This window comes from Panthera pardus, unplaced genomic scaffold (assembly GCF_024362965.1).
Source record: "Panthera pardus isolate Hobbes unplaced genomic scaffold, ASM2436296v1 HiC_scaffold_13, whole genome shotgun sequence".
NCBI lineage: Eukaryota > Metazoa > Chordata > Mammalia > Carnivora > Felidae > Panthera > Panthera pardus.
In genome coordinates this window covers 43,061,245-43,084,907 of record NW_026526688.1, presented here as the reverse complement: position 1 = coordinate 43,084,907, position 23,663 = coordinate 43,061,245, and the positions used below count along the sequence as shown (strand labels likewise).

The window sequence follows — 23,663 nt, the reverse complement described above, 5'->3', positions numbered from 1 at the left end:
TAAGAAATGGGGAAATTTCTCAATAGAAGGAAAATCTACAAAAATGCACAGATAACATCATACTTAATAATGAGAAACAGAAGACCTACATATAGCCAATATGTACCTGAAAAGATGCTCAATATTACTGATCATAAGAGAAATGCAAATCAAAACCACAATGATATATTACCCACACATGCTAGAATGGTTATTATCAAAAAGATGTGAAATAACAAGTGTTGGTGAGGAAGAGGAGAATAGGGAACCCTCATGTTGGTGGGAATGCAAATTGGTGCAACTACTGTGGAAAACAGTATGGATGTTCTTCAAAAAATTAAAAATAGGAATACCATATGATCCAGTACTTCCACTTCTTCATATGTATCCAAAGAAACCAAATCACTAATTTTTAAAGATGTTAATTATAGCATTTTTTAAATAATAGTCAAAATATGGAAACAACCTAAGTGCTCATCTATGAATGAATGGATAAAAAGATGTTATATATCCTCACCAGCATCTGGAAAACAGTGTGGAGGTTCTCAAAAAATTAAAAATAGATCTACCCTATGACCCAGAAATAGCACTGCTAGGAATTTGCCCAAGGGATACAGGAGTGCTGATACAAAGGGGCACTTGTACCCCAATGTTTACAGCAACACTGTCAACGATAGCCAAATTAGGGAAAGAGCCTAAATGTCCATCAACTGATGAATGGATAAAGAAATTGTGGTTTATATACACAATGGAATATTACGTGGCAATAAGAAAGAATGAAATGTGGCCTATTGTAGCAACGTGGAAGGAACTGGAGAATGTTATGCTAAGTGAAATAAGTCATGCAGAGAAAGATACCATATGTTTTCCCTCTTATGTGGATCCTGAGAAACATAACAGAAAACTGTGGGGGAGGGGAAGGAAAAAAAAAATGTTAGAGAGGGAGGGAGGCAAACCATAAGAGACTCTTAAAAACTGAGAATAAACTGAGGGTTGATGGGGGGTGGGAGGGAGGAGAGGGTGGGTGATGGGCATTGAGGAGGGCACCTGTTGGGATGAGTACTGGGTGTTGTGGAAACCAATTTGACAATAAATTTCATATTAAAAAAATATTATTCATATTATATATGAATACTATTCAGCCATAAAAACAATGAAATATTGCCATTTGTGGCAACATGGATGGACCTTGAGGGCATTATGCAAAGTAAAATAAGTTAGAGAGTAGAAGGCAAATACTAAATGATCTCACTTATAGATAGAATTTTTATTTTTTATTTTATTTTTTGTCTTAATACAGATGTTTATTTTTTATTTTTTTAAATTTTAATATGAAATTTATTGTCAAATTGGTTTCCATACAACACCCCGTGCTCATCCCAACATAGATAGAATTTTTAAAAACAAGCATTTTTAAAAACAAGCATATAAATACAGAAACAGATTGGTAGTTGCCACAGGTGGGGGGAGGGGGGATGATGGGTGAAATGAGTAAAGGTTGTCAAAGATAAAGTCCCCAGTTATAATATAAATAAATTATGGAGATGTAATGTAAATATGATGATATAGTTAATAATATTGTATTGAATATTTGAAAGTTACCAAGAGAGCAGATCTTGAAAGTGCTCAGCACAAGAAAAAAATTGTAATTATATATGATGATGTACGTTAACTAGAATTATTGTGGTGATCACTTCACAATGCATACAAATATGAAATCACTAAATTGTACACCTGGATTATACCTCAATTAAAAAAAAGGCATACATAAGAATACATAACAGACTAGGGAAAAACCTAAGAAAAAATAAATTGAAATAGAGTAAAACAAGAGAAAAAGTTGAGTGAGAAATAGGAAAAAAGAACAAGTGGCAAGAAGAGAGTAAGCCATGGGGTTCAGAGAAAAAAAAGAACTTATTTTGTGAGATTTCACTTGTGTGTTGGGGGTGGAGGGTCACAGATGAGAAGCTCCAATGTAAAATAATATGAAAGAAAATTATGAAGAATAGGAAAAAGGAATATTATTAGTGTTCCCTAGGTTTATAAATTGCATCCCCTTTATTGTTTTTCAGGAAGTAAGTGTTTTTTATTATTTTTAATTTAGATATGCTTATTTGAAAGTGACTTTCTCTAAGGTTTGAATTCATTTTTAAATATACAGATAGGAAATTGCTCTACCTTATTTAGAATTTCACATTAATATGGCCTACTACATTGAAGGAATATAAGAAAAAATAGTGAGAATATAGCTAGAAGCTTTCCTGCTAAGATCAGGAACAAGGCAAGGATGTTTAGTCTTACTACTTTTCTCTTTCAACATTATACTTAAAGTCATACCTAATGGTTTTAGTCATAAAAATTTATGGTACCTAATGGTTTTAGTCATAAAACATATGACCTTAGTCATACCTAAAGATTTTAAATATAAAACCTTAAGAACAGGAAATAAGAACAGGAAATAAAAGATATAAAATTGGGGAAGAAAGAAATACAATTTTTTTTTCTCAGATGAGATGATTGTGTAAATTATCCCAAAGAATTGACAAAAAGAGATATATGAACCAATAAGTGATTATGTAAGGTAGCATAATGAAAGTTTAATATATAAAAGTCAATTGTGTACTTATATATAACAATAAACAATTGGCATTTGAAATTGAAAACAATGCCATTTATATTAGCACCAGAAATAATTGGTTTCAAATTTACAAGACCTGTATTAGGAAAACTGCAAAAGTCTAATGTAACAAACTCAAAGATGTATAAAAATGGAGACATATTCCATGTACATGGATATGAACATTCAATATTTTCGAGATGTTAGATCTTCCACACTTGATCTATACATTCAATACATTCCCAAGAAAAATTCTAGTTGGTTATTTTCTGGTTATTGATAACTTATTTGGAAAACTAATGTTTATATGGAGAAGCAAAAGATGCAGAATAGCCAACATAATGCTGAAGAATAAAGAAGAACCATTTAACTACTTGATATGTATACATTTTTTAAGGCTACAATAATCAAAACAAATTAATGGAATTAAATAGAGAAGATAGAATTAAACCCACATAAATATAATCAACTGATCTTTGATAATGGAACAGAGGCAGGTAGTTCAATGGAGAAAAAAATCATCTTTCAGCAAATGGTGCTGGATATTCACATGCAAAAAGTTAGTACTTATTATTAATTTACTTAACTAAGTTACTAAGTACTTAGTTAACCTTTTATAAAAATTAGCTCAAATGGATCATAGATCTACATGTAAAATACAAAACTGTAAAACTTCTAGAGGATAAAATTGGAGAAAATCTCCATGACCCTGGATTTGGAGATAACTTTTTAGATACTTCAAAAGCATGTCGTATGAAAGAAAGACATGGAATTGAATACTGAAAACTTTGTCTTTAACAACAGAGACCAGATTCAGGAATGCCCACCACTTACAGTCAATCAATAACTAATATTTTCAATAAATCTGCTGTTCTTTTCTTAACTTGTTGATATTCATATGGAGATTATTACTTTTCAGAATAATAAAATTATAAATTGCTAGGGAGATTAATTGAAACAGAAGTATATACTCAAAAGAGTTGAAAACTTACCTTTACACAAAAACCTGTACATGGATATTTAAGTAATTATATTCATAATTGCAAAATTTTGGAAGCAACCAATATGTCTTTCAGAGATGAATAAATAAACTCATAAATCCAGACATGAAGATATCTTAAGTGTATGTTACTAAGTGAAAGAAGTCACTTTGAAAAGGCTTTATAACTATATCACTGTATATACTATGTAACTATATAAGATTCTAGAAAAGGCTATATACTAACTATATAACATTCTGGAAGAGGCGAATCTATGGAGACAGTAACAAAATCAGTGGCTGCCATAGATTGGGGCTGGGGGAGAAAAGAGGCACACAGAGGATTTTTTAAGCCAGTGAAAATTATTATTATAATGTGTATTATAATAATGGATACATGTCATTTTACATTTGTCCAAAACCATAAAATATACAACACAAAGAATGAACCCTAATGTAAACTCTCAGTAGTTTGGGTAATTATGATGTACCAGTGTAAGTTCATCAATTGTAACAAATGTACACTTTTGATGCAGGAGGCTATACTTATGTCAGGGAAAGAGACATATGGGAAAATTCTATATTTTTCCCTCAGGTTTTCTGTGAACCTAAAACTGCTCTTAAAAATATTCTTATTAATTTTTTTAAAAAGTATATTATAAATGAAAAAAGAACAGGAGGGAGGGTTGGGAAGATGGCGGCATAGGAGGACGCTGGGCTCACTGCGTCCTGCTGATCACTTAGATTCTGCCTACACTGCCTAAATAACCCAGAAAACCAGCAGAAGACAAGCAGAACGGATTTTCCGGAGCCAAGCACAGACGAGAGGCCCAGGAAAGAGGTTAGGAAGGGAGGAGAGGTGGTGCTCGCTACAGGACTGGCAGGAGGGAGCCGGGCGGAGGGGCAGCCCGCCGGCCAATCAGAGACCCCGAGTCTGGCTTGTAAAAGTGGAGGGGCTGGACAGAGTGTGTTCGGACAGCAAGCGGGACTTAACATCTGGAAGGTTATAAGTTAACAGCTCTGCTCAGAGAACTGGAGGGCTGGAGGACAACGGGAGGGAGAGTTGTTGAGCCCCCGACGACAGAGCTCAGCTTGGCCGGGAACAAAGGCGCTCGCCAGGGCCATCTCCCTCGCCCCTCCCCCAGCCAAAATCCCAAAGGGAACCGTTTCCTGTCAGGGAACTAGCTTGCACCACGCAAACACCCAACGCTGTGCTTCTGCAGATCCATCCCTCCAGTGGCGGGTCTGACTCTCGCCCTCTGTCACAGGGCCCCTCCAGAAGCGGATCACCGAAGGATACACGAGCAGAGCCTGCCCTCCCGCCCCCGTGCAACTTGCCCATCCACCCCAGCTAATACGCCAGCCAGATCCCCAGCACAACAAACCTGGCAGTGTGCAAGTAGCCCAGACAGGCCACGCCACCCCACAGTGAATCCCGCCCCTAGGAGAGGGAAAGAGAAGGCACACACCAGTCTGACTGTGGCCCCAGTGGTGGGCTGGGGGCAGACATCAGGTCTGACTGTGGCCCCACCCACAAACGCAAGTAATTCAATACAGCACAGGGGAAGTGCCCTGCAGTTCCACACCACTCCAGGGGTTATCCAAAATGACGAAACAGAAGAATTCCCCTCAAAAGAATCTCCAGGAAATAACGACAGCTAATGAACTGATCAAAAACGATTTAAACAATATAACAGAAAGTGAATTTAGAATAATAGTCATAAAATTAATCACTGGGCTTGAAGACAGTATAGAGGACAGCAGAGAATCTACTACTACAGAGATCAAGGGACTAAGGAACAGTGAGGAGGAGCTAAAAAATGCTATAAAAGAGCTGCAAAATAAAATGGAAATGACCACGGCTTGGAGTGAAGAGGCAGAGGAGAGAATAGGGGAACTAGAATATAAAATTATGGAAAAAGAGGAAGCTGAGAAAAAGAGAGATAAAAAAATCCAGGAGTATCAGGGGAAAATTAGAGAACTAAGTGATGCACTAAAGAGAAATAATCTACACATAATTGGTGTTACAGAGGAGGAAGAGAGAGGGAAAGGTGCTGAAGGTGTACTTGAAGAAATAATAGCTGAGAACTTCCCTGATCTGGGGAAGGAAAAAGGCATTGAAATCCAAGAGGCACAGAGAACTCCCTTCAGACATACCTTGAATCGATCTTCTGCACAACATATCATAGTGAAACTGGCAAAATACAGGGATAAAGAAAAAATTCCGAAAGCAGTTAGGGATAAACGTGCTCTAACATATAAAGGGAGACCTATAAGACTCGTGACCGATCTCTCTACTGAAACTTGGCAGGCCAGAAACGAATGGCAGGAAATCTTCCCTGTGATGAACAGAAAAAATATGCAGCCAAGAATCCTGTATCCAGCAAGTGTGTCATTTAGAATAGAAGGAGAGATAAAGGTCTTCCCAAACAAACAAACACTGAAGGAATTCGTCACCACTAAACCAGCCCTACAAGAGATCCTAAGGGGGATCCTATGAGACAAAGTACCAGAGACATCACTACAAGCATGAAACAAACCTACAGACATCACAATGACTCTAAACCCATATCTTTCTATAATAACACTGAATGTAAATGGACTAAATGTGCCAACCAAAAGAAATAGGGTATCAGAATGAATAAAAAAAACAAGACCCATCTATTTGCTGTCTACAAGAGACTCATTTTAGACCTGAGGACACCTTCAGATTGAAAGTGAGGGGATGGAGAACTATCTATCATGCTACTGGAAGTCAAAAGAAAGCTGGAGTTGCCATACTTATATCACACAAACTCGACTTTAAATTAAAGGCTGTAACAAGAGATGAAGAAGGGCACTATATAATAATTACAGGGTCTATCCATCAGGAAGAGCTAACAATAATAAATGTCTATGCACAGAATACAGGAGCCTGCAAATATATAAAACAATCACAAACATAAGCAGCCTTATTGATAAGAATGTGGTAATTGCAGGGGACTTTAACACTCCACTTACAGAAATGGATAGATCATCTAGACACACGGTCAATAAAGAAACAAGGGCCCTGAATGATACATTGGATCAGATGGACTTGACAGATATATTTTGAACTCTGCATCCCAAAGCAACAGAATATACTTTCTTCTCAAGTGCACATGGAACATTCTCCAAGATAGATCACATACTGGGTCACAAAACAGCCCTTCATAGGTATACAAGAATTGAGATCATACCATACATACTTTCAGACCACAATGCTATGAAGCTTGAAATCAACCACAGGAAAAGGTCTCAGAAACCTCCAAAAACATGAGGTTAAAGAGCACCCTACTAAAGAATGAATGGGTCAACCAGGCACTTAGAGAAGAAATTAAAAAATATATGGAAACAAAAGAAAATGAAAATACAACAATCCAAACACTTTGGGATGCAGCGAAGGTAGTCCTGAGAGGAAAATACATAGCAATCCAGGCCTATCTCAAGAAACAAGAAAAATCCCAAATACAAAATCTAACAGCACACCTAAAGGAAATAGAAGCAGAACAGCAAAGACAACCTAAACCCAGCAGAAGAAGAGAAATAATAAAGATCAGAGCAGAAATAAACAATATAGAATCTAAAAAAACTGTAGAGGAGATCAATGAAACCAAGAGTTGGTTTTTTGAAAAAATAAACAAAATTGATTAACCTCTAGCCAGGCTTCTCAAAAAGAAAACGGAGATGACCCAAATAGGTAAAATCATGAATGAAAATGTAATTATTACAACCAATCACTCAGAGATACAAGCAATTATCGGGGAATACTATGAAAAAGTATATGCCAACAAACTGGACAACCTGGAAGAAATGGACAAATTCCTAAACACCCACATGCTTCCAAAACTCAATCAGGAGGAAATAGAAAGCTTGAACACACCCATAACCAGCGAAGAAATTGAATCAGTCATCAAAAATCTCTCAACAAATAAGAGTCCAGGACCAGATGGCTTCCCAGGGCAGTTCTACCAGACGTTTAAAGCAGAGACAATACCTATCCTTCTCAAGCTATTCCAAAAAATAGAAAGGGAAGGAAACTTCCAGACTCATTCTATGAAGCCAGTATTACTTTGATTCCTAAACCAGACAGAGACCCAGTAAAAAAAGAGAACTACAGGCCAATATCCCTGATGAATATGGATGCAAAAATTCTCAATAAGATACTAGCAAATCGAATTCAACAGCATATAAAAAGAATTATTCACCATGATTAAGTGGGATTCATTCCTGGGATGCAGGGCTGGTTCAACATTCGCAAATCAATCAATGTGATACATCACATTAATAAAAGAAAAGAACCATATGATCCTGTCAATCGATGCAGAAAAGTCATTTGACAAAATTCAGCATCGATTCTTAATAAAAACCCACGAGAAAGTCGGGATAGAAAGATCATACTTAAAGATCGTAAAAGCCATTTATGAAAAGCCCACAGCTAACATCATCCTCAATGGGGAAAAACAGAGCTTTTTCCCTGAGATCAGGAACATGACAGGGATGTCCACTCTCACCGCTGTTGTTTAACATAGTGCTGGAAGTTCTAGCATCAGCAATCAGACAACAAAAGGAAATCAAAGGCATCAAAATTGGCAAAGGTGAAGTCAAGCTTTCACTTTTTGCAGATGACATGATATTATACATGGAAAATCCTATAGACTCCACCAAAAGTCTGCTAGAACTGATACATGAATTTAGCAAAGTTGCAGGATACAAAATCAATGTACAGAAATCAGTTGCATTCTTATACACTAATAATGAAGCAACAGAAAGACAAATAAAGAAACTGATCCCATTCACAACTGCACCAAGAAGCATAAAATACCTAGGGATAAATGTAACCAAAGATGTACAAGATCTGTATGCTGAAAACTATAGGAAGCTTATGAAGGAAATTGAAGAAGATATAAGGAAATGTAAAAAAATTCCCTGCTCATGGATTGGAAGAATAAATATTGTCAAAATGTCAATACTACCCAAAGCTATCTACACATTCAATGCAATCCCAATCAAAATTGCACCAGCATTCTTCTCCAAACTAGAACAAGCAATCCTAAAATTCATATGGAACCACAAAAGGCCCCGAATAGCCAAAGTAATTTTGAAGAAGAAGACCAAAGCAGGAGGCATCACAATCCCAGACTTTAGCCTCTACTACAAAGCTGTCATCATCAAGACAGCATGGTATTGGCACAAAAACAGACACATAGACCAATGGAATAGAATACAAACCCCAGAACTAGACCCACAAACGTATGGCCAACTCATCTTTGACAAATCAGGAAAGAACATCCAATGGAAAAAAGACAGTCTCTTTAACAAATGGTGCTGGGAGAACTGGACAGCAACATGCAGAAGGTTGAAACTAGACCACTTTCTCACACCATTCACAAAAATAAACTCAAAATGGATAAGGGCCTGAATGTGAGACAGGAAACCATCAAAACCCTAGAGGACAAAGCAGGAAAAGACCTCTCTGACCTCAGTCGTAGCAATTTCTTGCTTGACACATCCCCAAAGGCAAGGGAATTAAAAGCAAAAATGAATTACTGGGACCTTATGAAGATAAAAAGCTTCTGCACAGCAAAGAAAACAACCAACAAAACTAAAAGGCAACCAACGGAATGGGAAAAGATATTTGCAAATGACATATCGGACAAAGGGCTAGTATCCAAAATCTATAAAGAGCTCACCAAATTCCACACCCGAAAAACAAATAACCCAGTGAAGAAATGGGCAGAAAACATGAATAGACACTTCTCCAAAGAAGACATCCGGATGGCCAACAGGCACATGAAAAGATGCTCAATGTCGCCCCTCATCAGGGAAATATAAATCAAAACCACACTCAGATACCACCTCACGCCAGTCAGGATGGCCAAAATGAACAAATCAGGAGACTATAGATGCTGGAGAGGATGTGGAGAAATGGGAACCCTCTCGCACTATTGGTGGGAATGCAAATTGGTGCAGCCACTCTGGCAAACAGTGTGGTGGTTCCTCAAAAAATTAAAAATAGACCTACCCTATGACCCAGCAGTAGCACTGCTAGGAATTTACCCAAGGGATACAGGAGTGCTGATGCATAGAGGCACTTGGACCCCAATGTTTATAGCAGCACTCTCAACAATAGCCAAATTATGGAAAGAGCCGAAATGTCCATCAAGTGATGAATGGATAAAGAAACTGTGGTTTATATACACAATGGAGTACTATGTGGCAATGAGAAAGAATGAAATATGGCTCTTTGTAGAAATGTGGTTGGAACTGGAGAGTGTTATGCTGAGTGAAATAAGCCATACAGAGGAAGACAGATACCATATGGTTTCACTCTTATGTGGATCCTGAGAAACTTAACAGAAACCCATGGGGGTGGGGAAGGGGGAAAAAAAAGGGGTTAGAGTGGTAGAGAGCCAAAGCATGAGAGACTCGTAAAAACTGAGAACAAACTGAGGGTTGATGGGGGGTGGGACGGAGGGGAGGGTGGGTGATGGGTATTGAGGAGGGCACTTTTGGGATGAGCACTGGGTGTTGTATGGAAACCAATCTGACAATAAATTTCATATATTGGACAAAAAATAATAAAATTAAAAAAAAAAAAACAAAACAAAAAACCCCTAATCATTTGGATAATTTATAAATAACTATGAAAGTAGAGAAAAATAATTTTGAAATAATTCAAACTGAAAACCTCTTTTGTGTAAATATCCAATCAGCTAAAATACTGACAAGAAATTTATTTCACTGGACTTTTCCAGACTTTTAACAGCTATTTTTCTAATTTTTATACAAATAAAACTTAAGCCTAAAAATAAATAAATAAATAAATAAATAAATAAATAAATAAATAACAACACTACAATAACTGCCAATTATTCACAATAATATGTCTAAGCAACTACATGTTCTTAAAATTTGAACTAAAGTTGGAAATTATAGAATTGTAAATCAACTCTATAAATTGTAAATAATAAAGTTGCCTATCTGTTGACATGTCATTGGAAAGTAAACAGAGCTTCTCCTAGATTTAGATTTTACTTGACATGTTAATTTTAATTATGAAACTAACAAATAGCGAAAATTCTTAAAATAAATACAGAAGTCTAATCTTACTTATTTTAATGTCATTTTTCATAGTGAAAAATTTTATTAAAAATACAAAAATGTAAATAAAATAAAAATGGCAGTAGATGAAGAAAATAAATTTGTGTCCCATAAAACTGTATCAATAATCTATAATCTCTACTTTGTTTTGAGATTTAATAAAAATCATTAAGGCTAAATACTTACAATGGAAAGTTAAACAAAGAAAAACAAAAGATCAGAACAATAACTATAAAGAAAGTAAAAAACAAAACATTAAAATATAGTTATACTCTTTGTTAACAACCTATAGAAAATTAAAGATAATGCAAAAAGCATTTTATATATTCTAAATCCAAACAATTTAAAAATTATAAAATTGAATCCTATAAGTTTGGTAAATTTGAAATAACTTTTATAATGTTGAATGCATCTTACACTGATTTTCTTTTAGGAAAATAATTTAAAAAGAACTAGAACTATAAATTAAAGAAGTAAAAATTAAACATAAATGTGACAGCAAATTTGTATTATTAGATTAAGATAGATAAGCAGTTGGGAAGAAATAAAAATTTTTGCATAAGGATACGTTTCCTATTAGAAATCTCTTCATAGGAACAATCAGAAAATTCACTAATGTATCAACATGGTTTTAAGTGTACTCTGTATAAAATATTATATAGCCATAAATTTTAATTATTAAGAGTATGAGGGAGAACAAAATATATTCATAGTTATATTTATTTTATATGAATTTTATATAAATATGAATTTATATAAGTAAATTTTTATTTATAAGTAAATTATTTATGTTTATAAGTACATATTTATAAGTAAAGCATGAACTTATTGTCAAAAGAATAAATGTTTTTCATTTAAACATGTTTTTCATTCATAAGTTGTGGGTGCTTACAATAAATTCAACACATGTAGTACAATATATTTAACAGTCTTTGAATTAGCTTCACTGATTTTCTTTATATTGATTAGCTATTTCTGGACCAGGTCAGATTAAAAGTAACCTAGAGTCTCAATTCTCCCAAATAAGATAATTTTTTTACTTTTAATCACCCACAAAAATAACATTTAACTTAGAACTATAAAAAAAGTTACTTACTCCATTTCCTCTGCATTTTGTAGCAGCATTACAGTTATATTCCATCAAGTGAACTTTTTTGCAGGTTTTATTTATACAATACTAAAGTAAAACACAGATAATATTTCATAATCATTCATACATTTGATATAACATGAGAAAAGAATTATTTCTTATATGCCCAATTTGAGACTTTTTATTCCATATTACTCTCATTTGGGTACAAAAAGTCTAGCATTCCAATACAAAATCTAAACAATAATCAATTAAAGAAGAATAACTTGGGTGTTTGCCTTGACATAGTTTTTTTGTAATAATGTAATATAATTTGGCCTTTAGGAATTAAATTGAGAATCTCCATAAGGGAGATTTTCTATATTATGTTAATATTCTGTTATAAATAATTGGTTAGTGTTAATGATTTGTGCCCTCAAAACTTGGAACATAATTCATTAATTGTGTTTTGGTTTCAAATGTAAGTGAATATTTTGGATTATAAATTATCATGAATCTTTGTTATAATATTGATAAGAATAGTTTGTCAAGAGAAATATTTTAACTTCATTTGTAACCATTGTAAAACCCTTGTTCCATAAAAATGGGTAATCCAGTGGTAATTAGTCACCAGTATATGTAACTTTTGCTTCCTTTACCATTTTATATTTTGTTAACTGGCCTCCTGGCTTATGTTCTTTTATTTTATTTTAAAAAGCACTATAAATTATAAGTAATACATCAAAAATATGAATATATCAAGTAAGAATAAAAATTTGTTTTTGCAATTATTTCCTGAAAATTAACATATACCCAATACATAAAGTTGCATATGCAAGCCTACATTTGCCTCCTCTTTTCAATATATTTGAAATTCTAGCCAGTGCAATTAGGTGATAAAAATAAATAAAAGGCATACAAATTGCTGAGAAAGAAGTAAAATAATCTGTTTGCAGATGACATAATTGTACATATAGAAAACTCTAAAGACTCCACATGTAAAAAGCTTGTCAGGACTAATCAAAAAAAGTAAATTTACGGAATAAAATATTAACATACAAAAATCAAATGTATTTCTGTACAGTAACAATGAACATTTTTTTAAAATTAAGAAAACAATTCCAATTATAACAGTATAAACTATTATTAGCCAACTAAACTAAACAAGATGATAAATGATTTGTATGCTGAAAACTACCAAGAAAGGCTGAAAAAAATTAAAGAAGGCCTAAAGAAATGGAAAGATACCCATTCATACCCGTTCATGGACTGAAATATATAATACTGTTAAGATATTAATGCTATCCAAAACAATTTACAAATTCAATGTAGTCTCTGTTAAAATTCTAATGACACTTTTTCAGAAATAAATAATCCATCCTAAAACAATTTCAAGGGACTTCAAATTGCCAAAAGAGACTTACAGAAAGACAAAGTGGGATAACTCATGCTTCTTGAGATCAAAACTTTCTACAAAGCTACAGCAACTAAAACAATGTGGTCATGGAGTAAATTCAGGCATTACTGATGAATGGAATATATTAGACAGTTAAGAAATAAATCCTCTCATATATGGTCAAATAATTTTCAAGAAGTCTGCCAAGTCCTTTCAATGACAAAGGACAATGTTTTCAACAAATGACTCTGGGATATTGGATATCCACATGCAAAAGAATGAAATTAGACCCTTATACCATCTGCAACAACTAATTCAAGATGTATTGAAGACCTAAAGAACTAAATGATAATACTCTGAGGAGACACATGGAAAATCTTCATAACATTAATTTGGAAACATGATTTTGGATGTGATACCCAAACAACAGGGAACAAACAAGAAAACAGATATACTGGGCTTAATCAAAATTAAAAGGACTTTTGTTTGCAAACGACATTATCAAGAGACTGAAAAGGCACCCACGGAATGGAAGGAAATATTAAAAAATCATTATCTGGTAAGAGATTAATATCCAGAGTTTATATTAAGGATTGGTATACAAGTATATATTAAGGATTCCTTAAACTCAAGAACAACAACGAAAACCAACACCAAATTAAAAATGGGCAAAAGACACAAATAAACATTTATTTGAAGAAATTTATTTGAAGAAATAATAGCTGAAAACTTCCCCTAATCTGAGGAAGGAAACAGATATCCAGATCCAGGAAGCACAGAGAACACCCATCAGAATTAACAAAAGCAGACCCACACGAAGACATATTGTAACTAAATTTGCAAAATATGATGACAAAGAAAAAAATTTAAAAGCAACAAGGCTAAAGAAATTAGTAAATTATAAGGGAAAACCCATAAAACTAGCAGAGTTTTCAACAGAAATTTTGCAAGTCGGAAGGTTGTGGCATTTTATATTCAAAGTGCTGAATGGGAAAAATCTGCAGCCAAGAACACTTTATACAACAAGGCTGTCATTCAGAATAGAAGGAGAGGTAAAGAGTTTCCCAGACAAACAGAAACTAAAGTAGTTCATGACCACAAAACCAGCTCTGCAAGAAAAGGGGATTCTTTAAATGGAAAGGAGAGACCAAAAGTGACAGTATAGAGGTACGAAACACAAAATCAGTAAAAATGAAATTTTTATAAAAAATAAGTGAAGGAACTCATGCATAAAAAAAGAATATAAAATATAATAACATATACCTAAAACAAGAAGGAGTCAGGAGAAAAGAATGGGTTCAAACTTAACAATCAACTTAATATAGACTGCTATGTGCAGAAGAAGTTATATACAAACCTAATGGCAACCATATATCAAAAGCCACTAACAAATAAAGAATAAAGAGAAATAAATCCAAATATATCACTAAAGAAAGTCAGCAAAACATGAAAGACAAAAAACATCAGAGAAAATCTTCAGAAACAACCACAAAACAAGTAATAAAATAGCAATAAACATATTTACCAATAATTAATATGAATGTTAATGGACTAAACCCTCTAATCAAAAGACATACAGTGACAGAATGGATTAAAAAAAGAACACACATCTATATGCTTCTTACAAGACATATATTTTGTTTTATTTTTAAAATGTTTTTATTTATTTTTGAGAGAGAGAGAGAGAGAGAGGGAGAGAGGGAGAATGAGTATGGGAGGGGCAGAGAGAGAGGGAGACACAGAATCCAAAACAGGCTCCAGGCTTGGAGCTGTCCACACAGAGCCCAACACCGGGCTCTAACTCGTGAACCACGAGATCATGACCTAAGCAGAAGTTAGATGCTTACCTGACTGAGCCTCCCAGGCACCCCAAGAGATATATTTGAGATCTAAAGACATCTACAGATAGAAAGTGAGAAGATGAAAAAACATCTATCATGCAAACAAATGTCAGAAAAAAAAAGCCAAAGTAGCAATATTTATATTGGAAAACATAGACATTAAATCAAAGACTGTAACAAGAGACAAGGAAGGACACTATATAATAATAAAGCATACAATCCAACAAGAAGATATAACAATGGAAAATATGCACCCAACATAAAAGCACCCAAATACATAAAACTTAATAACAAACATAAGGGAACTAATCTATAATAATACAACAATAGTAGGGGACTTTTGCACCCCACTTACGCTGATGGACATAGCATGCAAATAGAAAAACAAGGAAACAATGGCTTTGAATGATGCACTGGACTACATCAATTCAACATATATATTCAGAACATTCTATCTTGAAACAGCAGAATACACATTCTTTTCAAGCACAAATGGAATAGATCACATACAAATAGAAGTTTGTATTAGCCCACAAAACAAACTTCAACAAATTCAAGAAGGTCAAAGTCATACCCTGCATCTTCTCTGACCACAAAGCTATGAAAGTAGAAGTCAATCACAAGAAAAAATTTGGAAAGAATACAAATATATGGAAGTGAAATCACATGCTACTAAACAATGAATTAATCAACCAGGAAATCAAAGAAGAAATAAAAATGTACATGGAAGCAAATGAGAATGAAAACACCACATCCCAAAACCTAGGATGTAGAAAAAGCATTTCTTTTTTTTTAAATTTTTTAGTTTTTATTCTTGAGAGAGAGAGATGGATACAGCATGAGTGGGGAAGGGTCAGAGAGAGAGAGAGGGAGACACAGAATCTGAAGCAGGTTCCAGGCTCTGAGCTGTCAGCACACAGCCTGACACAGGGCTCAAACTCATGAACCGTGAGATCATGACCTGAGCCGAAGTCAGATGCTTAACCAACTGAGCTACCCAGGTGCCCCCAGAAAAAGCATTTCTAAGAGTGAAGTTTATAGCAAGACAGGCCTACCACAAGAAGCAAGAAATATCTCAAACAACCTAAGCTTATACCTGAAGGAGCTAGATAAAGAACAACAAAAGAGGCCTCAAACCAGCAGAAGGAAGGAAATAACAAAGATTAGAGCAGAAATGAATGATACAGAAACAAGCAGACAAACAACAACAACAACAACAACAACAACAACAGCAACAACAACAAAATAAAACCAGGAACTAGTTCTTTGAAAAAATCAATAAAATTGATGAGCATCTAGCCAGAATTATCAAGAAAAAAAGAGAAAGAACTCAAGTAAATAAAATCACAAATGAGAGAGGACAAATAACAACCAGCACCAAAGAAATACAATTGCAAGGCACTACTTGCAACTACTAGCACTACCAACAAAGTGGTCAACCTAGAAGAAATGGATATGTTCCTAGATATAAATCCACTGTGAAAAGTGAAGCAGAAGAAAAAGAACATTTGAATGGATCAATAACCAGCAAAGAAATTAAGTCAGTCATAAGAAAAATCCCAACAAACAAAAGTCCAGATCAGATGGCTTTACAGGCCAACATGACCCTTACATCAAAACCAGATAAAGGCATTACTAAAAATGAGAACTACAGGATAATATCCTTGATGAAAACAGATCCAAAAATTCTCAACAAAATACCTGCGAATCAAATTAAACAATTAATTTAAAAAAATCATTCATCACGAGTAAGAGAAAGTGAGTTCATTGTGATACAATTTAAAAGCAGATTACACCATCCACCCTTTGTGTTCTAATGTTACATATACTTTACACATGCAAACTACATTTATCCCCAAAGTTTCCAAATTCTCATCCATTATAACACTATCAAAGCTTATTTCTTCACCTGAATTAGCTCCAGCTGTGGATTAGATTCCTGCCTATATTTCACTGAGTACAGCTCTTCCATCTGTAGTCTGTGAAACTAGAACTATCTGTCCCCAACACCACCAATATACAAGAGTACGGCAGGCATAGGATAATTTTTATAGATATTTCTACTCAAAAAGGGCAAGGAGATGGCACATAAAAAGGAATCACTAGTCCATAGCAGTTTCTTGAATAGGTTTCAAGGTGTGTGCATCATCATATTTGGCTCTTGATTCTGCCCTCTGAGATCTTGTTTTGTTGTCTTAGTATTCCTTTCTTTTTCATAAAAGGTAGCACGTGTTTACAGCTGAGCAACTGTCTCAACCTGTTTCCAACCAGTAGAATTTGAGAAGTTCAACATCCTCTTTACTATTTACTATTCTTTGTCCCTATCATTCTTGCTGGCAGTGTGTCTGCTGATATTTCACAAAAACTGTGCAGACCACTTGTGAATCTCATTGGAGTTCATTCCATTACACAAAAGCCACACTCACAACTCTCTTCAAAATAAGCTTTTCTTTACCTTGGGCTTCTGTTGATATGGCTGAAAGACAAAACTCTAAAGCTTTTGGAGGCCAATTTTTTTTTTACAGAATCTGAGGGGAACACCTTTAATTTCTAAACATCCTTTGATGTTTTTGAACTCTTATGTTTGTATAGTCTCAGTTTTGGCTCCATTTTCCTGATAGTTCTTGGAAATCATTTAATTTTGCATTTTTTTACTGTGTGAAGAGGTTGGGAACTTTCAGAATAATTGAGTCATGGTTGCACTTTGTTTAACAATTATCTCAATTTACTACTTTCTTCTCGTATTTTATTACAAGCATCAAGAAGAAGCCAGTCTAGATCACCAAGTTCATTAGGTACATGTTCTGCTTTTCACATACTGTAAAAGAAAATGTGCTAGGTTTTCTGCCCCTAACAAAATGGGTCCTTCCTTTTCCAGTTTTGAATAATGTATTCCCATTACCTCTTGAGCCCTCAACATTAATTTTCTCAAAGTTGAGAGTTTCTAGATGTCTATTTCAGGCAATTTGAGCTTCATCTATCATGGCTTTCAAAATTCTTCTGGCCCCCACATACTACCTGTTTATACAGCCACAACTACATTCTTAGTTATTTGAGACAACTGCACCATATTTCTAGGTGCCAAAGTCTCTATTATTTATATATTGCTGTATAACATATTATCCACAGAATTAATAGCATTAAACAACACACATATATCATATCAGAGTTTCTGTAGTTCAGGAATCCGGGTATATCTTAGCTAGGTTCCCTCTTCAGTCTCTTACAAAGCCATAATCAAGGTATTATCTGGGGCTGTTGTCTCATCTGAAAGTCTGACTTGGAAGGATTCTCTTCATAGCTTGCTCATATGGTTTTTGGAAGAATTCAATTTCCTGAGAGCTGTTAAATTGAGGGTCTTACTGCTTCACTGGCTCATGATTGCTTTTCCATGTGTGCTTCTTCATCATAGTAGCTTGTTTTAGCAAAGCAAGCAATCTGAGAAGGCGAGAGAGAGAGAGTGCATGCAAAACAGAAGTCATTCTTTTTTAACCTAATCTTCTGAGTGACATCCTATAACTTTTGCCATAGAAGCAAGCCACTATATCCAGCCCAAATACAAAGGAAGATTAGAAAAAGGAATGAATACCAGAAAGTGGGATCATTGGAAACATTTTGGAAGCTGTCTATCACAATAAGCACTTTCCCCAAGGGAATAAGAATTGGCTAGGACTTCTGTAAGATGGTGGCATATGAATATCCTGAAACCACATCCTTTCATGGACACACCAACTCTACAGTGACATATGGATCATACCTCTGAAAAAGATTTGAAAACTAGATGAACTGCTTCTCCATAACAAATGATACAAAGACCATATCAAAATGGGTAGGAAGGCAGAGATGTGATCTCACCAAAAACTGCCCTGTCATGGCATCACATAATAGGATTTCATCAGTCTGGTGTTTCTCCTGGAGGAGCAAGGAGTTGGTGCCTCTACATTAATCATCCCAACCTTTGGGATCTGCACTGGCAACATGAGCCCCCAAAATGTATGGCTTAGAAAACCAAAGGGGCTGATGTCCAAGGGACACAAAGTTCTATACAAACCCAAGATTTACTTTTTAAAGAATTTACATATGGTCTCACTCAACCAAAATCCAACAAAAACAAGCAAGCAAACAAACAAGCAACCTCCTAGTAGTTTGAAAAGCATTGTGAGTATATTCGAAAGAGATTCATATGTTAATTTAAAAGTCTCTGGTGAAGGAGCAAGGGACAACTGAAACTTTCCCTGAGTCAGAGGCACTGGTAGGTACCATTTTTGTACTCTGCACCTACCCTGTTAGCCCAGGGGGGAAATTCAGATACACCCCTTCCCTCCAACTTACTAAGACAGAAAAGGCCAGCATTCAAGTTCTATCCTACTGCTTACTGAAGTCTGGTTGTGTAGTTGCAGTAATTCCCCTCTAGTTGGCTGGGGCAGGTGAACAGGAACAGTTGTGGCCTTCTCATGTTCACTAGATAAAGCCAGCGAGCATGGACAAATGTGACACTCCTCTGCTTTATGGCTGGGGCTGGTGATAGCAAGGAGCTATGGAATTCTCCCACTCCCAGACTAAAGCCATCATACACACACAGAGAAGGACCCTCGGCTGCATTCTGACCCATAGAAATGTGCAGTTAAGACACATTCTCAGTACATTTCTTAAGCCAGCAAACATGCTCCAATTCCTATACTCTCCAGTTGTATATATAAATCCAATAAGCATGGATAATCCACACAGGGAATCCCCTATGATCCACCTGGCTCTGGTGGCCAAGGAGGCTGTCATTCCTAAGTTCCATGGGAATGTGACAATTGGAAATACAGTTCTTGTCTGGTCACTGCACCCAGGTTACTACACAAACAGACTGAAATGCAATACCAGTCTTCCTGTGGAAATGACTTATTTACAAGTATGGAGCTTCAAGCTGAGGGACAGTCTTCAAATTTCCTCCACATGTAGAGGGCTGAACCACTCACAGGAAATGTAAGCAGGATACACCGTCCTTGTGCACACCCTGGACCTCACTATAGGTCAAAGATACCTCCCAGAAAAGAGTATATGCACTTATCTGCAACCTCAACTTTTGCAGATGTCCCCCAAAGGACACTTCCAGATCTCCTGGACTGGACACCAGCAGGGGTTATAATTGCAATCCCAGAGGACGGAATATATGTTCATATTTTACACATTTACCTAGGGGTCTGGTTTCCAATCAGCCTGAAACTACGTACTCAATGAGATTCCTCTCACTGAATACTGGGAGGTCTTGGCACACCCTCAAAAATAAGAACAAATCAAGAATAAATCAGGTGGTTAGATAATCACAAAGGTTTGAAAGATAATCAAGAGCTAGGGTAAGGTTGAACAAGAAAGTTTATCACCTACACAAAGCCACTCCTTAAAGACTGATAGAAGTAACTATTTTATATTTAACACACAGAAACAAATACAGAGAGTTAAGCAAAATTAGTAAATATAGAATTATGACCTAAAAGAAAGAACAGGAAAAAAATAAAAGACTCCTTAATGATATAAAGATAAGTAACCTACCAGATAAGGGATTCAAATTAATGGTCATCAAATGCTCACTAAACTTGGGAGAAGAATGGATGAGCATAGTGAGAATGTCAATAAAAAGAAAATATAAGAAGTACACCACCAACAACAAAAAATCATAAAGTGATGCATACAATAACTAAAAATTTCACAAGAGATTTTAATAGCAGACTTGGTGAAGCAGAAGAATGGATTAGCAACCTGGGAGACAAAGCAATGGAACTCATCCAGACAGAACAGCAAAAAGAAAAAAAAAAGAACTTTAAAAAATGAAAAAAAAAAACAAACAAACTAAAGAGACCTTTGGAACAACATAAAACAGAATAACAGTAGCATTATTGGTGGCCAGAAAGAGAACAGAGAGACAAAGAGACAGAAACAATGGAAATTTTTCCTAACCAGGGAAGGAAGCAGAAATCTAGGTGTAGAAAGCTCATAGAGTTCCAAATAAGATGAACCCAAAGCACTCCACACCAAGGCACATAATTAAAATGACACAGCAATTGCACTACCAGGTATTTACCCAAAGAATATAAAAATACTAATTCAAAGGGATACATGCACCCCAGTGTTTATAGTAGCATTATTTACAATAGCCAAACTATGGAAACAGACCATGTGTCCATCAACAGATGAATAAAGATGTGGTAAGTATATACAACTGAATATTATGCAGACATCAAGAAGAATAAAATTTTGTCATTTGCTACAATGTGGATATAGCTAGAGAGTATTATGCTAAAATAAGTCAGAGAAAGATACATACTATACGATTTCATTCATATGTGGAATTTTAAGAAACAAAACAGATGATCATAGGGGGAAAAAGAGAGAGAGAGGCAAAACAAGAAAAAGACGTTTAACTACAGAGAACAGACTGATGGTTATCAGAGGAGAGGTAGGTGGGAAGATGGGTTAGGTGATGAGGATTAAGGAGGGCACTTGTGATGAGCGCTGGGTGTTGTACCTAAGTGTTGAATCACTAAACCAAACACCTGAAACTAATATTACACTGTATGTTAACCGGAATTTAAATAAAAACTTAAAAAAAAAAAAAAAACCAAACAACAAAACTAAAATAAAATGCCAAAAGGTAAAGAGGAGAATCTTTTTAAAAAAATTTTTAAAAGTTTTATTCATTTTTGAGAGACAGAGAGAATGGAGTATGAGCGGGGGAGGGACAGAGAGAGGGGGTGTCACAGAATCCAAAGAAGGCTGAGCCCGTGTGGCACAGAGCCTGACACGGGGCTCAAACTCATTGACTGCAAGATCATGACCTGAACTGAAGTCGGACACTCAACTGACTGAGTCACCCAGGCGCCCCGGTAAAGAGGAGAATCTTAAAAGCAGCAAGAGAAAAACAAATTGTTATGTACATAGAAAACATCATTCATTAGCTGTCAGCAGATTTCTCAGCAGATGTATTTTTCAGGCCATAAGGAAGTGGCATGACATTCAAAGTGCTGAAAGGAAAAAACTTCCATCCAAAAGTATTGTAACCATCAAGATTATCATTCAGAATTGAAGAAATGATAAAGAGTTTTAAAGATAAGCAAAAGCTAAAGGAGTTTGTCATTACTAAACCATCCTTGCAGGAAATGCTAAGGAGAATTATTTAAACTGAAATAGGAAAACATACAGAAGTAAAAAGCTCACTGCAAAAAAAAAAATATATAATAAGGGTAGTCAATAAAGCTACTATGAATTTGAATAGATAAAAGTAGTAAAATTAACTAAAGCTGCAATACTTAGTTAAGGGATACATATAATAAGAAGATGTAAAATGTGACATCAAAAACATAAAATATATACAAAATACAGCATTTGTGCTTGACAAAAATGCTCAACAAGTAGGAATAAATGGAACATACCTCAACATCAAAAAGGCCAAATATAAAAGACCCGCAGCTAATATCATTCTCAGTGGAGAAAAACTTAGAGCCTTTGCCTTAAGGTCAGTCACAGACAAGGATGCCCAGTTTCATCATTGCTATTTAAAATAGTACTGGAAGTCTTAGCCTCAGCAATCAGACAACAAGAAGAAATAAAGAAATAAAAGGCATCCAAATTATCAAGGAAGAAGTCAAAATTTCAGTATTCACAGATGATATAACACCCTATGTAGAAACCCTTCCCAAAAAAATTGCTTAAACTAATATATGAATTCCAGGATATAAAATGAATGTACAGAATTTGATTGCATTTCTATACACCAATAATGAAGCAGCAGAAAAAGAAATCAAGGAATTGATCACACTTACAATTACACCAAAACAATTAGATACCTAGGGAAAAAAATGTAACCAAAGAGGTGAAAGGTTTGTACTCTAAAAACTATAGAACAGTTATAAAATAAATTGAGGAGAATACAAAGAAATAGAAAAGCATTCCATGCCCGTGGATTGGAAGAACAAACATTGTTAAACGTTTCTTCTACTCAAAGCAATCTACACATTTAATGCAATCCCTATCAAAATATCACCAGCATTTTTGCATAACTAGAAGAAACAATTCTAAAATTTGTATGGAACCACAAAAGACTCTGAGTAGCCAAAGAAAAACAAAACTGAAGGCATCACAATTCCAGATTTCAACCTATATTACAAAGCTGTAGTCATCAAGACAGTATTATACTGGCACAAAAGCAGACATATAGATCAATGTAATGGCATAGAAAACTCATAAATCGACCCACAGCTATACAGTCAACTGGTCTTTGACAAAGCAGGAAATAATATCCAATGGAAAAAAAAAAGTCTCTTCAACAAATGGTGTTAGGAAAACTGGATGGTAACATGCAGAAGAATGAAACTGGACCATTTTCTTACAACATACACAAAAATAAATTCAAAAGGGATAAAAGACCTAAATGTGAGACAAGAAACCATCAAAACCTTAGAGAACACAGGTAGCAACCTCCTTGACCTCAGCCAGAGCAATTTCTTACTAGACACACCATAGGAGGCAAGGGAAATGAAAGTGAAAGTGAACTACTGACTTCATCAAGATAAAAAGCTTCTCCATAGCAAAGGAAACAATCAACGAAGCTAAAATGCAGCTTACAGAAGGGAGAAGATATTTTCAAAGAACATGTCTGATCAAAGGTTAGTATC

The 23,663-nt window shown here is 35.1% G+C and overlaps 1 protein-coding gene across 1 annotated transcript in view; it reads right to left on the bottom strand.

The window, feature by feature from the left end:
- ADAM18 (ADAM metallopeptidase domain 18) overlaps nucleotides 1-23,663 on the bottom strand; it is a 141,537-nt gene that overhangs the window by 28,522 nt on the left and 89,352 nt on the right. The window contains exon 17 of the mRNA XM_019440715.2: nucleotides 11,794-11,874. Coding sequence (XP_019296260.2) covers nucleotides 11,794-11,874 — 81 coding nt within the window. The remainder of the gene's footprint in view (nucleotides 1-11,793; nucleotides 11,875-23,663) is intronic.